This window comes from Trachinotus anak, unplaced genomic scaffold (genome assembly GCF_046630095.1).
Source record: "Trachinotus anak isolate AG129_WGS33_773 ecotype Australia unplaced genomic scaffold, CSIRO_AGI_Tana_v1 ptg000021l, whole genome shotgun sequence".
NCBI classification, from domain to species: Eukaryota; Metazoa; Chordata; class Actinopteri; order Carangiformes; family Carangidae; genus Trachinotus; species Trachinotus anak.
This window is the reverse complement of record NW_027273872.1, coordinates 12578441-12595468: the sequence shown is the minus strand read 5'-3', so window position 1 is coordinate 12595468 and position 17028 is coordinate 12578441. Positions and strand designations below refer to the sequence as shown.

General features: G+C 38.9%; 2 protein-coding genes across 2 annotated transcripts in view; one reads left to right on the top strand and one right to left on the bottom strand.

Annotated features, from left to right (window-relative positions):
• The window catches only part of ppargc1b (peroxisome proliferator-activated receptor gamma, coactivator 1 beta), a 100721-nt gene extending 94685 nt beyond the window's left edge, over positions 1–6036 (top strand). The window contains exon 12 of the mRNA XM_071458512.1: positions 234–6036. Within this exon, the coding sequence (XP_071314613.1) occupies positions 234–325 (92 nt within the window). The 3' untranslated portion in view covers positions 326–6036. The remainder of the gene's footprint in view (positions 1–233) is intronic.
• Positions 6037–13180: 7144 nt separating this feature from the next.
• pde6a (phosphodiesterase 6A, cGMP-specific, rod, alpha) overlaps positions 13181–17028 on the bottom strand; it is a 65495-nt gene continuing 61647 nt past the window's right edge. Inside the window, exons 26-28 of the mRNA XM_071458513.1 lie at positions 15565–15648; positions 14805–14973; positions 13181–14548 (exon numbers count right to left, since the gene is read on the bottom strand). Coding sequence (XP_071314614.1) covers positions 14505–14548; positions 14805–14973; positions 15565–15648 — 297 coding nt within the window. The 3' untranslated portion in view covers positions 13181–14504. The remainder of the gene's footprint in view (positions 14549–14804; positions 14974–15564; positions 15649–17028) is intronic.

Here is a 17028-nt window from a genome sequence, read left to right as displayed (position 1 = left end):
ATGCTGGAAACTTGCCAGTGTCGTGACTACCGTGGCTACCATGTGTAGTAGCTAGTTTAATTTGTGACAGAATGCAGAAGCACCATGTGAGGTTGTTTTGCCTCCATACACAATCCGTCTGAAATTTCTCAGCTGTTTTGACTTTCAGTAAATTATGTTCATCTCAATCATTCTTAAAGACAGTCTATATGACTTCTTTCGTTTGACCGTGACCTTGTTTTTCCGTCATTTAGATGAGGCAGGTCCGGGCCCTGTCAAGAGCAAGTACGATGCACTGGACTTTGACACTCTGCTGAAGGAGGCCCAGAAGTCCCTGCACCGCTGACAGCACAGCGCCCCTGACTGGCCAGCCTTACTAAACCACAGCAACACCCCTCCGACTACACGGCTCTGCCCTCAGACAGGCCTCTCAGTACCTCCATGCAAGGCAACCTCGCAAAATGTTTACATTTTTACCATTGGAACAAAGTAACGATAAGGACCTTGTTGTTTTTTAAGTTTCTTTCACCGGAGGATACTGCTTAAAAATGAGGAAGCCACTGGGAGTCTGGATGAGTTCTGAGACAATGGAGGACATAGGACTTTTAACAGCAATGGTACAATATCTACAAATGATAATGATACAGTTCTCTGCTGAACAACAATAACAACAAAGCTGCTTCCTGTCTGTGTTGGTGACATCATCGCCCCGCCTTGGAAGCACAGGTGTGAGAGACCTCTGTAGCAAATACTTGCTATCCCTGCGTTGCGTTGGTCGTCGTGGTGTGTGTTTCTGCGTGTGCGTGTTCTTTGTTCTGTTTGTTTTGTAAAAAAAAAACAAAAAAAAAAACAAAAAAACAAACCCTCCCTCTTTCCGGCCAGGGGTGGTGAACCTGCAAGCTGTGTTCACCATTAAGTTGTGTGGTTGTGTAACCAGAAAAAAAAATAACCCTGCTTTGTTTTAGCGAAAAATTGTGGATGTTATAAATTTTAAAATCTATTGTGTGTGTGTTATGGACAAAGATATAACAAAAACACATTTAACGTAATCATTTGATGACTGATAAAGTTTACAAATCTAAAATGAAGAAGAAAAAAATCATGTTTTTTTCTTTTTTGTAATTGTAGTGCTTCCTTGATTTGATCTATGCACTGTAAGGAGGTAAATGTCTCCGCTGTCCTCCACTTGCCCCCTTTGACTCTATTCTCTAACTCTGCCATGCTGACTCTTTTGGTTTCTGCTACTGGCTGCTGCAGGCTCTGTTTGATAGGCGCCTTGTTCATCAAGATCCCAACTTGGATTTGGGAAAAATTTTATCTTTGATAGGGTCCCACTGAACATATGTCCAATAAAGGCTGCAGCCTAATGACACCCTCCCCCGAATGCCACAGCCAATGCAACAGTTACTGTTTACATTTGGACTGAAGCAAGCAGGATTTAAATGGGGAAATAAAGGTGGTAGCTGTTAGAGCTTTTATACCATACTTGATACTTAGTATGACTTCATCACATCATCACTTTGTCCAGACCATCCCAGTCCAACCCTCTTTCAGAAACTACCCTCAGCAAAATTCCTGTCAATACAGAACTGTAAATGGAATTCAACTATTTGGCTTGTCCACAAATCCTTTCTTTCTGTGACATTGGCGCTTGATATTGGGTTTCCGAAGTACAAACCAATTTGCAATCCACCCACTGAACAATGCCATAGCTAGACATAGATGAATCTGTTGGTTCAAATGGAATGTATTTAAGAATCTGAATGTAATAATCGTGTTTCCCCATTTCTGCTTGCCCAAAGATTGTGGAGCTTTTTGGTGCTTTAAAGATAGACTTGCTTAGTCATCCAGTTGACTGCATGCAACCAACTCTAGCTTGAGGTGCAGTCTGGGTAGCGCCTAATTTACATTCCTGACACAGCCAGTAGCACCCACCATCAAAAGGGAGAGAGCCTCCAAGCCTGCCAATCTGGTGGCACCAAACCGCCACCTACAACACAGCCAGGGAACGAGCAAAGGATGGGCTTGAAAGTAATGAAAAGAGCAATCGGCCGGGAATCCGATTTCTCATCCAGGAGGTACTGTATCCAGCTGAGCATCTCTACCTCACATCCATCCATCCTTGCTCCCCTGTATTTTTATTTCCTCGATCTACTGGATGCTCTCCCCCTACTCTTTTATGTCTCACTCTTTGTTTTGTTTTTTGTCGGAAGCGTTCTCTGTGTGAGGTTTTCCCCAACTGATGGGCGATTATAGGTAGTATTGTGGGTGGGGGTGGGGGGGGTGGGGGGGGTTCTGTTTGATTTTTTTTATACAATGACTCCTCTACCACTAAGTCCCTTGTAAGGGGAATAATCTATCTTTCTCTAACTGTATCCTTCGCTTGCCTCATAACGGTTTTAAGCGTGTCCGTTTCTTGGAGTCTCAATCGTGTGTCCTTGTGAGTGTTTTGTCTTTGTCTCGTGTTTGAGTCGGACACTGCTGACGCTTGCGGGTCGGTGAGGAGGGGTCAGGAGGGGTTGAACGGCAGCTTGGTGGTTGGTTGGTCCTTGAGTGCACTTGGAGGGGAAGATTCCCAATCTTCTCTCCTTGCCCTCATTTTCTTGTTTTCTTTAGGGACTCACCATTCCTCCTGGTTTCCCTGTTCCTCCTCTCCTCGACTAGGGATTTCAATAAAATGCAGCCCGACTCTTCCTCTATCTCTATCTTTAACTGTCACTTTCTGGCTTTGTGGGTTCAAGGCCTTGTTTCCAGGTCCTCTCCAAACCCTGGTAAACGCCCCGCTTTTTAACAAATAATCCCTATTTCCCTTCTTCCTTGTTCTTTCTCTATCTAATCAACTCCTTGGTAACACACACAAAAAATTGAATGTTTACATCACTCGATTCTCCTTTGACTTTATTAGGAACGCACACTAAGTACAAAGGCGCCTTATTCAGTGTTTTAAAAAAATAACAGCAAGTGAAGTGGCCTAGAAGGATGGACCCTCTCCAGGCTCACCGATATCCAAAACTAACAAAAACAATTTAGTGCTATACATACTGATTAAGAAACAAGGTGTCAGGAAAAAAAAAAAAAGAAGAGAAATTGTAACAAAACTAATCGCGAACAACTGAATGAGTATTTGTGCTTAGTATGTATACTACTAAAAAGTGAGAGAATGTGCTGGTTTACATATAAAAAAAAAGAAAATATATTATATGAATATATAATGTGTATATAGCACTATGCCTCGTTGTAAACATAAAATGTATTGTGTGTTTTTTTTTTTTTAAAGGTGGCGGGTCACAGTTGTTTGCTAATCAGACAGGAGATGGTCATGTCGGTTTTGTTTCAGTGAGTTATGTTTGTTCAATGCAGGGAGGAAATGAAGGGAAAAAAATTTAGGTTGAAATGACTTCACCCACAATTCAACACTGTTGTAAAAGACAAAAAAGATATAAGCATCCCTTTAGACTATCACACTAGAAGGTTTTATTTCTTTGCTGTTTTGAAATGACGAAATATTTTTTGATGATTTATTTTCCATTTCTTTAAAAAGCAATTTGAGATGCAATACATAATAATCTTATCTTTAAGACAGCCTTTCCGAAAAACTGAGGTAATAATGTACAGTGTATGGTTGGTTGTTGAACTACAACACGGGCATCTTTGAGCTGCAGATTTAATAGGCTACTGTACTGTATGTAGACTGCTGTTAAATACAAAAAAATAATCACAAAAACAAATTGCAGGAAGAATGTGGTCAGTCACGTCGTAAACACATAACACGTATACAAAACAAATTATACTAATATACTCTTGCACAAATAACGTCCCAAATAGTTGAAATAACTTCACAATATTTTCTTCTCATTGAAAGGAAGCTGTTGTAACGATGTTATTACCACATTTTGATGGTGCACAGGTTTGTTAAAATCTGAGTTGCAATGGACATTTGTATTACAGCATCAGCTAATAACTATACATGTATGACTCCGGTAAAGGAATGTGGGAGGGAGGAAAAGAAGGAAAAAAAAAAAGAAAGTTGTCGCTGGTTTGACCCCGTTAAATAATTTCTGGATACAGATGAGGCAGACACTGTAGAAATCCCAATTTCACTACTGCACCATTACTTCATCCCAAAAAGGAAGAATTTGGATTAAATCAATTACTATAAAATACAGTTACAGAATTTTTGTAATGGTCCAACTAGCTGAGGGAGTTAAATCTTTTTGTTTGTGAGATTTTTTTGCAGCACTAAAGCAGGAAAGACGTCAAGTTTCTTCACCACCTGAAGGGGACATGACCAGAGACAAGGTAGTTTTACACTGAAACAATGTAAAAGTAGAAATTTGCCTTCCATCCTATGTGGAAAGTTTTCCAAATTAGTTTCCCTTACTGACAACCAAATTTTAACCCTAAAATGCTGAATGCTAACTGAAAATTGAGAGTTCCACTTATCTGAGAAAACTTTGAGACATTAGCATGTGGTGGGATTTCTACAGTGGCTTCAGCTGTGCCTGTGAGGGTGCCTCCATTGTTGTAGAGGTGAATGACATGGAAACAACACCATTTTTCATCATGGCAAGCCTTAAATCAACCGGGGGGGGAAAACGAAGCTACCACTAGCTTTTAGTATTACCGTTTCAACTCCTTTCCAATCCATTTATTATTAAATAATTACTGACGTAATTCAAACTTTTTTCAATAGCCATATTATAAAAAAGTATATACATATATATGAATATATATTTGTGTGTTTGTGTAGATATCTAGATGATTATATACTTTCTTATAGAAAACTTTGATGTTGACCATTCTCCTCAGTGTTTTGAGAACACGTTGACACATTTCAACATAATACCGCTGTCCGCTTGGTCTAGGTCCTAGGTCGATGGGCAACGAATCCAAATAAAAAAGAAAAATGTTAAAAAAAAAAAAAAAAATTGAAAAAATTGAAAAAAAAAAAAACCTTCCAAAGGGAATTACCCTCATCAGAATGCAATACCTTTCTTTCCAATATTCATTTCAGAAAAATGGAAAATGGCAAGAAAACCATAAAACTTGATAGATGAGTTGACCAAAAAGAAAAAAACTTCAACAATAAATAGCGTGGCTCGTGATGGCGCGCTGAAAAATGTGGCGTTTTCGGCAGCCGCGTCAGATTCAGTTTTATAGATTTCATTTTTCCAATGCCATGGCCCACAAAAACACTTCCTTCTTTTTTCTGTCACTCACTGTTTCTTAAGTTCAGAAAACAATGTATCTGTCAGCTAACCATCAAATTAGCCCCTAACAGGACAGGAGTGCTTGCAATACCGGTCTGATTCCGGCCTCAGATTCCACTTCCGTGTTTGAGCTGTATATGGTTGTGTCACATTTCAACAGTTGTACAATACACAGAAACTAATGGGTAATCTGTCAAACTTGATGGCAACAGTGATGTCAAATAGGCACTTAATAGGGAATGCAAACTGTCAAATCTGCTAAATGTGAGTGGGTGTTTTTTTTGGTGGAAGAAAATATTTTGACATAAGGGCATACATTGTTTTTGTTGTTTTTCATTACTATTGATTTCATTGTCTATTTACATCTAATGACTATCAAATTCACATAAATGATTTTTTTTTCCTTTTTTAACTTAGTTTTTGGTAAAACAAAAAAAGGTAAATACTGCTAGTGAGATTTTATATTTTTACATATGTTGGTTTTATTTTGCGTTTCTTCTTTTTTTATTTATACGCCACTTAGTTTGGATGTCTTTAAATGGTGTTTTTTTTTCTTCGTTTTGTGTGATTTCATATGTCTTGAGAATGTGGAGACAAAGGCATTTCAGTATTTTTGAATTGTTAAAATCTAGTTTCATAGAAGCGGAAGTATCTGATGTTATAAATTATATTTTAATTCATGTAAATAGTTTAAAACAGAAGACTATGGCTTCCTTTTAAACTGAATACATTTCTCTTCAGAGATTGTTTACATTATAAAACTGTAGAGATGTGCTCCTCATATACTGTATAAAGTACATATATTCATTGATTTGCCTCCAAAAAATAAAATCCTAATGAACAGCAATCTTTGAACTTATGTGATCATTCTAAAAATTAAAAAAAGGTTTTTAGAGAAGCACATTTTGTTTTAGCTCATTGTTGACTGTATTTCCTGTCACCCAATGTTATTTAAAAAACATTAAAAGAAAACTTACAGGACATTTTGGGGTTTCTTTCTGATGGTACCAAGGCCATTGCTACAATCCATTGTGTCCATTGCGTCCATTTTGCCAATACATACTCAAAATGTTGGCCAAGGTTGTCCTTTGTCTCTGATCCTGTTTGTGATACTCATGGACAGGATCAGGGCACAATCAGAGTAACCTCAGAATTGCATCTGCAGTATGGCTGTGCTTCAAAAGGCTGTATTTTGCTCTCTTATTTGCATAAGGTTTGGGTTGAACTAGGGTGAACTGCTTTATGTTGTTAGTACTTGCTGCTGCAACAAATGATGTTGCTCACTGATCAGTCACAAAAACAAATGTAACTTTCTTGGAACAGTTACAGTCTTAAAACACTGTTGCATCTTGGGTCCGCGTGAGTGTTATTTAAGTATGTTTGTATACAGCTGGGTGTTGGCATGTTTACACAAGACAGCATGTATTGTATGGCCGCTGCCATCGACCTATCCATGCTGTGGAGTGGTTCAGCCTCACAAAGCCCTATGCTCTGCTGCCTGTGCTCACACATTAACGGGCACTCCCTCTTTCTAGTTTTCCCCTGGTTAAACAGCACCCTATTAAGAGGCCGCTGGCAATTTTCCGCCTGGCTAGACTGTGATTCACATGTCAGTGACTGCACTGATGATGTCTGTACATGGGACGTCACTATACGAGTCCTGCTGTACTGATGGTCTCTTTTCCCCTGTCACTTCCACACCAGAAAAACACATGGAAGCATTTATGTTTCACAAAGCCTCCAGGCTACAAAGATAACAAAATACCCAAATATACAAAACCAGATATCAATTATGTTCCCTCTGCGAGTCAAACAAAATCACATCAAGTGCGTTTAGAGTTGACTAATTTGACTAATTTGCTCATATTTAGTTCTAGAGTATGTTTTATTTGTCTTAGTGGCTTTCACACCAGTAACAGAAGTTCAACATTGCGCAGAGCCAGTCCATTATTTCCAATTAAGATAGCGGCTGCACTCTCTCTTGGTCAGCTACCAGCGGCCACAGCAGTGTGCATTATGTTGATTTTCTGCCAGGTTGCACAGCCAAAGTTCAACTAAATTACTCTCTGACCCAAAATAGGATGTCCCCCACAACACATCAAGTGCATTCATCCAAAAAAAAAGTCTGAAACTCTGCTCTAGTCTCTTTAATCTCAAGCATGGAGCAAAATATCAGCGGCAACAAGGATTCAAATGATTCCCTCTTATGTGTTTGTTCTGAAACCAGCATAAGATAGCACAAAAAGTTAAACCCAGGTTCAAACTAACTACAGTAAATGATGATGAAACATAAAACCACAGAAAGCAAGAGTTATGTCTGTTATGTTTCTGACAACTGACAACTTCACAAGCTAGTGTCTAACTTGGTCATTTTGTGATTTGGTGCTAGTCAGCTAGAATCAAGTGGGTTTAGAGGTTTTTATTTAGCTGGAAACCAGGCCAATTAGACCAGACTCCAGAAACAAAAAGAAACCAAAACAATTAGCTGAAAGCAGCTAAAATGAGTAGAAAATGTGTGGTTTGGCACTGGAAATTTGGCACTCATAACCACAAGTGAGAGCTAGAGCATTCACATTCTGGCCCCAGCTTCTTTCCTTCAACCATGACAGTCTGGTGCAGTGCAATCTCAGGCTACGATCTTACCCTCTAAAACACAAAACACTTTCACTTCGGTCAAACTCCCTCCTTATTCAAAGGGTGCACTCCATTGTACCATGGCCTCCCAACTGCTTCACATCTTGACTATCCATCGACACAGTGCGAACTTGGGGTCACAGTCCAATGAAGCCGGCAGAATTACATCATTTGCAAAAAGCAGAGATACAACCCTGAGGTTAGGAAAGCATGAACCTCCATTCCTTGGCTGAGATGGTAGAGATTCTGTCCATGAGTAACACAAACAGAATCTGTGACAAGGAACAGCCAGTGGAGCCTGTTGCTCACTGCAAACGCGCTCAACTTAGTTTGGAAAATGCAAACACAGCTCTTATGTTTTCATAGATGGACCAATGGCTCATAGCAACACACCCAACAATCTGTAAACCTGTGGTATCCCCAAGGCAGAAGTACTATAAATATTAAATGATAGAAACACCTGTCAAACAGTAGCTGCCAAAATTACTGTAAAGTTGAATCAGTTCCTCTCAGTTTTCAAAAACTGACCATCATGACCTTCATAAAAGATGGAACCAGTGCCAGGCTGTTGTATTAGGCTGCAGGAATCAAAGCTCCCAACTTGCTCTATGAACTCACATTATAAACTTTTAACTACATTTATTTTCAACTTTTACATTTATTTATTTATATGTGGTTTAACACTTCCCTAGTTAATGCAGCCAATTTGTAAAGAGTTAACTTTTCTTTTTTTTAAACTTTGGTGATAAACTGTTCAGCTCAAAGTTAGAGTAGAAAGCGGACGATTAGAAATCATCCATCAGTCATTTCCTGTCCTGCAGTCCTCTGTTTTGTTGTTTCTGTGGGGCAGTCGTGACTGCAGCAAACAGAGCTGCTCTGCAGTGCAGTGCAGAGTTATTACACACACAGTATCGTCCCCATGAGCTTCAGCTTAACTCTGACAGGGACAGCAGGACAAGACACTACCGCCCACCACGAACCTCAGAGCTTCTATTTATATGTTCCAGTTGTGTGTGTTGAGACTGAGTCAAAGTTTGTTTTTCTGTTTTATGTAAATCACGTTGTGGCTTAAGTTGAGACATTTTCAAAATTGCACTAATCAGCATGGAACCCTCAGTTGTTTTTTTCCAGTGACAGTTCCAATAATTTATTCAAACAAGACAACAACATTCTCAATTATGTTTGGGTGATATCCAAAATTTTATATCTCGACAGTCCAGCCCAAATATTGTGACATACAATATTATCGCAGTGATATTGTTGTATTTTATGTTTTTGGGTTTTTTTTGTAATACATAATTATATCACTGTATTTTATGTTTCATGTGTTTTTTAATAATACATAATAATAATATTATATTTTATGTTCCAGGTATTTTTATTTTATTTTTTTACAATATATATTTATATTATTGTATTTTATGTTCAAGGTATTTGCCAGTAAATTTTGATATTATTTAGTCTGCACTCTTTTCAAGAGCCATTTTTTAGTTTGGTTATTTAAACCGATGAACTCAAGACATATTCTCAAAACCAATTAATCGTACCTTAAATATGCATCGTATTAAAATCATCTTAGAAATGAGGTGACATTGCTCAGCCACAGTGAGCAGTGTCTCTGAGAACGTCACCTGAGCTCAGACAGCAAACATTACACACTGCGTCAGGTCAAAGGTCGCCTTGTGCAACACACTGATAACTGTTACATTCAGTGGCTGCTGACCCTATGTGACACGCATGTACAAATTGATGACTTACAACAGCTGAAGTCACTGAACATACTGGTCTACTTTATGTCTATCTTGTTGCTGTTTGTTGATCTACTTTGCACACCTTTTGATTCTATTGTTGGATATTGTTGATTTGTAATATTCATCTTACGCCCCAGGAAAAAAAAAAAATTAAACCCTGCCCTGGTTAAACAATAATGTATGCATAGGGTATAATTCAGGAAAAAAATTTCTCCTACCTACAAATTATTATCTCCAGAACCTCACATGGGGATTTTGACCCTGATCTGGAGATCAGCAGTGTTTGGTGTTATATCACTGAACAGACGCAGGCACGTTCAGCGTGTTGCTGAACTCTCTTTGTTTCTGCACAGATCCTGCAGCCTCCAAAATGTCCTCATGAGACATGCTGATCCAGACGGGGACATACATCACTGAAATGATCTTACTTGGTTTTCTGCCTGTGTTAAAGAAAGGAAACAGTCACACCATTATGTTCTCCTGAGATCACATCTCCTCTCTCACTTTTGTTCTGCGTCACCTTAAAATCCTTTTGTCTTTGAAAAAGGTCAAAACCATCTCAGCAGTTATTTCACAGCTTTGTTCGCATTTCTCTTCTCATTTGCCATGAAGAAATACACCACATTTGTTAGATAAAGCGTTCTTGTTTTAGATCATCATTTAATTAATACTTTGAGGAAAACCTTTGAGTCATTTACAATGGACACTGTTCATTATATGTGACATTTTATGCTGAATGATCAACTACAGTGATTCACCAGTAGGTGAGCCACTACAAACTCATGTTGTGCAGACAAACCCTGTTTAACCCCTATATATTTTAAATACTATAGGAGATCTTGAATTTTGCAAAGATATAAAATATATTTGGCTGAATTTTAGAAACATGTCTGAAATGTGTGACAGGAATATTCCTATGTGATAGAAATAAGAAATAATGTAATTTTAACAACCTTAACTCTATTTAAAGGGAAACAAATGGGGAAAACTCTGTGTTACCACAAAAAGAGACTTATGGTGGACATAAGCCTGGTTATTTCTGAATGCTGCACCCGCAGAATTTCATGTGATTCCAGTGTGAACACAGCAACATTGCACTGGCCCAACAATGCTGATGAAAACATTTCTGGAACAGCAAAGCCTGAGCAAACTAGTCAAGTGACTCCCTCTGCTTAGAAACTGCAGCCGACGCATGCTTAGTCGTCTATAAATAGTCCTGCATCGCTCTCTCTGCTGTGGCTTGCAGGCTGGCAGCTCTGCAGTCACGACTGCCCCCAATGCCTGCTAGAATGAGGCTAAAACTCCCTTCCTGCAGGCTCTCTGAGTGTACTGCAGCTGCCGCTCTGCCTCTCCCTCTCTCTGCAGTCACGGGTTGTCCCTGCGTCAGAGCCAAGCTTTACAAGCTCTGCTGATCATCACAACCGTATACGGCAATCCTTTGAGCTCCCAACACGCCCTTACGTCACGGGGACTTACGTCATACACTGGTGACGACACAGTTAGATTATGTATCCATGGCTATTATTATATTACTACTGCATGTGAGGGAGGGGTGGTGACGATTATAGCTGCCCCCCGTTGAGATTCCAGTGGCGATCACTTTTCATTAACCAGCTCTGGCGTCGTGTTGTGTTTTGTAACAGTATTATGTATGGTTCTAGGTGGGAGACTTCATTAATGTGTATGCACACGAACTCATTCAAATGGATAATGCAGCTGACAGACATTTATACATTGTCAGCTGTTGTGCAAGTTGTTTATGCAGCAATCCTGCATTAGTGCTGCAGACAATTCTCTCATCCACTTTTAGTTGGTCTTATACAGCCAGTTCCCAGATGTTTACTTCTCAACAAATATTTACACATTGAACAGTGAAAACGACACCATGTATACGACAACTACAACAACTAAAATATTTCTCAAGTTGTTCCAGTTAGATTTTCCCATGTTTGGTTTGAATTCTATAAATCTCTAATGCTAAATACGATAGAAATCATGTACTGGGACTAGGTTTTGTGTGGAGCCAGGATTTGTTCCCCTATAATTTCTCAGTGTGTGTGTCCTACTTTGTCCACAGGGTGAGCTGCTCCCAGTAAACATGGATTTGGTAATTGGCAGGTCAGCATCTACTTTAAAACACAGTTAAATGTGGTTGAACAGATAAAGTTTTACAGACATCTATGTTACATCTAACCATTGTTTCAGCATCATTTAGCCGTAATGAATCTCAAATATAGTAATTAAAAATCTGTTGCAACAGTAATCGTAGCTATCCCATTTGTCTAGAAACCTATTACATCATATTAAACCCAGTTTTAGCTGAGACAACATTTGACTTATAAATCAGTTTTGTACAAGTTCAGATACAGGAAAAAAAATAAACACCTAATACCCATAGATTAATACACAGCCTGACAACCTGTGTAGAATGAATAAACATCTATGGAGTAGAGATTATAATTTTGGCATTTTTTCCCCCTGGTGTGAAATTAATGCTCACCACCAGCGGGATACCTATTTTTGGGGAAATACATTTTGGCACAACACTTGGCCAGCTCCTCCACAGCGCTGTCAGTCAAATGCTTGCTGGGTTGCGAATCCACATGGTTGAAAAGAGTGCAAAAATTTTCCAAACAGATTCTTTCGAGAATCAAATGCGAGTGCAGCGAGAGACGGGCAAACACGTAGAGAAAATATAGAGAAAGTATGTGTCTCAGAAATGAAATTATTACAAAAGTGCAATCAAATGTGGTATTTATGTGGGCACACTTTATCATACGTTCACAAACGTATGAGTGTTCAGTGAAATACAATACAAATATAATAATTTTGTATTGTATAATACTCTGTTCTGATACATACGGAACACACATGCACACACCAGAACAAGCTCATCACAACAGGAAGCGACAGTCTGACTAACACAGTGTACAAAAACACAAGCAGCTATACTGAACAAAAATATTAATGCAACACTTGTTTTTGCTCCCATTTTCATGAGTCAAAATAAAAGATCTAAGATTTTTTTCTATACACACAAAGAGTTTATTTCTCTTAAATTGTTCTCACAAATGTGGACTGGTCTGGTCACAATAAAAGGCCACTCTAGGACACTTCTGTAGCCCAAGTCATAAGAAACCCCGACTTCAGTGCCTAATAAATGTCTTTTTTCATAATAAAACTGCACATTTTAAAGTGGCCTTTTATTGTGACCAGCCCAAGGAACACCTGTGCAACAATCATGCTGTGTAATCAGCATCTGGACCTGCCACACCTGTCGGGTGGATGAATTATCTTGGCAAAGAAGAAATGCTCACTAACACAGACTTAAACACGTTTATAAAGCAGATTTGAGAGAAAGACGCCTTTTGTGAGCTTAGACATCATACATCTTTTACTTCAACTAATGAAAAACGGAAGCAAAAACAAAAGTGTTGCTTTTTTTTTTTTTTTTGTTCTGTATAATTCAAACTCATTGGGATTTAACACCAGACACAGCAAAACATGCTTACCAACACACTGAAACTAAACTGCCCCACACACACACACACACACACACACACACACACACACACACTCACAGCAGTAAATACACAGACACCAGTGTTAGTCAGTATGAAAATAGCATTTTTACTAATCTCTGCAAAATTATTTGTAAGCAGTGTCATATTTCCTCATTACTAACTACAACAAAAGTGACACGCTGTGAGTTTGTGTGAGAAATGAATTTGCATTAACACAGTTTCATCTGCATTAGTTTTCTGCACAAGTATCTACAAACTTTATCATTAAACATCAGAGAAAGCTAAAAAGGATCAGGTCAACTTATTATCTCGTAACATAGTATCCAGCAAAACCAATGCAGCAGAGAAGACAAGCTGTCTTTAACCAACCAATGTTATTTTCAGCGTGCATCTATTTTGCAAGCCATGTTCTGCATTTGCAGTTGTAAATTTACCACTTCTGAACCTTTGACAGGTAAAGCAGCTGAGTTGAACATGTCAACACTGCTAATGTCATTAACCAGAGATGGAGCCTTTTCCTTCTGCGTTTATACAACTGCATCATTAAGGAACCACAACTACAAAATCCATAGAAGAAATTCCTTAAAATACCCAAATACCAAGCCATCAAAGTCACGCAGGAGCTCTAATTTATTGATTGTCTTGGATGTTTTTTGCTTTTAGCTCACAAATATAACAATATGTATACATTTGCTTCATCAAGACAAATGTCTATAACTTTTTAAGTTTCGTTAGAAACTTTCTGACATCCTCAGACTGACCCAGACCTAACATCTTAGAGCATTTACTGCTGACTAAATAACTGAGCTGACACTGCAGTATGAAGTTTAATCAGGAGACACTGGTGTTTACAAATTTTAATGTGTAGATTATTAAAGGATGGTGTGGGTTATATCTGCAGTTTACTGATGTTTTAGCGCATTAGCTCCTCAACAGACCTTGTACTTTAACATTTTCTACAGCACACCTTTCTAGGCAGCTGCTGGTTTCACTTAATGCCAGTACAGCATCCCAGGCTTGTAGGTAGCTGACATTTAACACTTGAATTTCTATCTGAACATTTCCAAAGATTCAAAATTTTTGACAAGGTCCATGTTTCCTTATCGTTGATCTGCCTGGCTTGCTGCATGAAATGCTTTTTGGTAACTGAGTAACAAATGTTAGATGTCGAAGCTTCCCACAAACACCTGAACACACCACCAAGCCCAGTGCATCTAATGAATAATATAGTATTAAAGCATGGACAGGAAGAAGCAGTGCAGGAGGAGATTTCAGTAAATGCAGCGGCAGGAGAAGTGAGAGACGTCCGCTCAGTAAACTGGATTTTTTTTTTAAATAAAAGGAGATGGGGAAATCCAGTTGGACCACAACCATGTAGCAAGCAAGGTGGTGCTATTGTAGCTTCTTTAGCTGAGAATACAAGTCTTTGATTGTGACTGGGCTGCACTCGCTGCAGGAGAAAGGAAGGAAGGAAGGAAGGAAGGAAAGGAAGGAGGAAGAGAGGAAAAAGAGAGAGGAAGTTAGTTTTTATAATTTAAAGTGACATCATGAAAAATAAGTTCAAACAAAATGTTTTTGTCTTCCTGTGTGTGTATTTGTGTGCCTCTGTGTGTTATTGTAGCCTCTCAGGAGCATTTACATCCCACACGTACACAGGGAGAGTAATGCATTGTTTGTGTGTGTTCACATGTCTGAGAGCCTCCTACCTTGTTTGGCTGCCACAGCTTTCTGAGCCTCCTCCTCCTTGGCTTTCTTAGCTTCCTCGATGGCGGCTAGCTTGGCCTCGTGCACCTCCTTCAGGGCGTTCCACTCCTTCCTGTTGTTCAGCAGGCGGTCCAGCATGGGGGTGATCTCCACGTGGAAACGGCTGAACTCCTGGGGAGCAGGAGAGGAGGACGAGTTGACACAAATTGAATCACATCAAATCAATACAGTTCTGTTAGATCCAAAATGTAAAAAGAATTTATTAAATCATACATACAACACAAAATAAATGAGTATGCAAACAAAGTTGATTATGATAATGAAGCTCAAAATGAAGTCAATATCCAGCTGCGTGTAAGTGCATTTTAGCCAGTGGCAGGTGTTCACCACAGTAAGTGTTTGCGTTAAAGGGAGTGGTGGGTGTTTACGTGTGTTTTTATGCCTCTGCACTGGTGACAGCCAAAGCCAGAGATATATTGTTTTTGGGCTGTCCATACGTACATCCATCTGTCCTGTTCCCGTGGACACGATATTTCACTAACAGGGAATTTTGCACAAACGTTTTGGTGGGCAAAGGTTAAAGGTCAAGGTCGATATGACCTCATGAAAAACTTTTTAGCCATGACTTAAGACTTCACGCAGCAATCGTAGACAGAATTTTACACAAATGGTTAATATTTTATATGACTGGATAAACAGGATGAATGAGTGGCGGAGGCATGAAACCCTGAGGAGGTAACTTGTGTTTTTGTGATGTCTGACCTTGTACACAAAAGCGCAGACAAAGTCGATGAAACCACACTGCAGCTTGGGCAGCTCATCAGCTTTGTTTCTGTCCATCATGGGCTGGAGAAGAGAGAGAGAGGTGCTTAGAAGACTCACATATGCTGATCTGGTCATCAACACTCCTACTAAGCTCTTGCACTTGAATGTCTTCACCTTTACTAATTCACTGTTATTTGTTGCTAAAGTGCTATTGCATTAAAAGCACATCAAAGTATTGTAGCTTTAACAGAGTGTTTAAAACGTTTCACACACACCAGTGATTTTTATGGTTCACACAAGCACAGAAACTGCTTTACTAACAGGTTTCCTGTTCAGCCAAAAGCCTTTAATGGGTTTATCAGAAAGTTTAGCGGAAACCACTTACTGTGTCATGTGTTAAACTGGACATAGGGAGTGGGACACTATAACACTTTGACAATATGTGAATATATGGCTGTCACAATATCAAACTACACAATTACTTTGGCTGAAACAATTGACAACAAAATCTATAGTCTAATCTATAGGAAATTTTGAAAAAAAATAAAAATAATAATAATAATGCCATCAGTCAAATTCATCTTTACCTTTGTTTATTGTGTTTTGTCTCTTTTTTGGCAATTGAATTAGACTCAACTGTGAGCGCAGGGAGGTGGAGAGTGTGTCTGTCACCATTGCTGTACAAATTACACTTAATGGACAGTGAAAAGGCAACCACATCAACTGATAAACAAAAGATCTACACATGGAACAGCCATCAGAGGTAATTTATCATTAATATTGGTATATCGTGACAAACCATGTAAATCAATCCAACAGGTCCATGTATCTTTAGCTTGGTGTTTTGAGGCTTACATTATCTCTCTTAAAGTTTTCTTGCAGCAAACTAAAAATTAAATTTACAGCAATAGATAAAAACACTAAAGTTTTATAATAGAGGAGGAAGCTAGTGTCCAATATATTGACTGATTTGACTTTAGGATCTGACTGAAGCTACTGGATTGTTCTTGAACACAACACTGGTGTCCTCCCAGCCCCAGTGAAGCTGCTCTAAAGTTGACCTCTGACGTCTTTGTGGAGTGTATGATGGTGAGATAATTTCCCTAAATTAAGAGGGCATTTTTCTTTTTTAAACACACACTTTTTTAAACACTCGGCTACAGCGCAAAGAGAGAACGCTCCATCCTGACCAACTGAAAAAACTGTAGATTCATCCAAAGAAATTCATGTTTAGAAACAGCGAGTCAGAACCTAAAACCTCCTTTGAAAGTCTAAACTCTACATCCTGATAAAAGAGGGCTGTGCTTCCTCAGTGTGCGCTTTCTGAGTGTAAATAAAGCTATGAATGAACCATGTAAAGTTAGCTTCACATTAGCAGGCACATTCAAAATGTACTTGGTGCTGTACCGCAGTGTGAGCTGTGAGGAAGTCCATGCTGGCTGTAATTGCCAGCAAAATTGG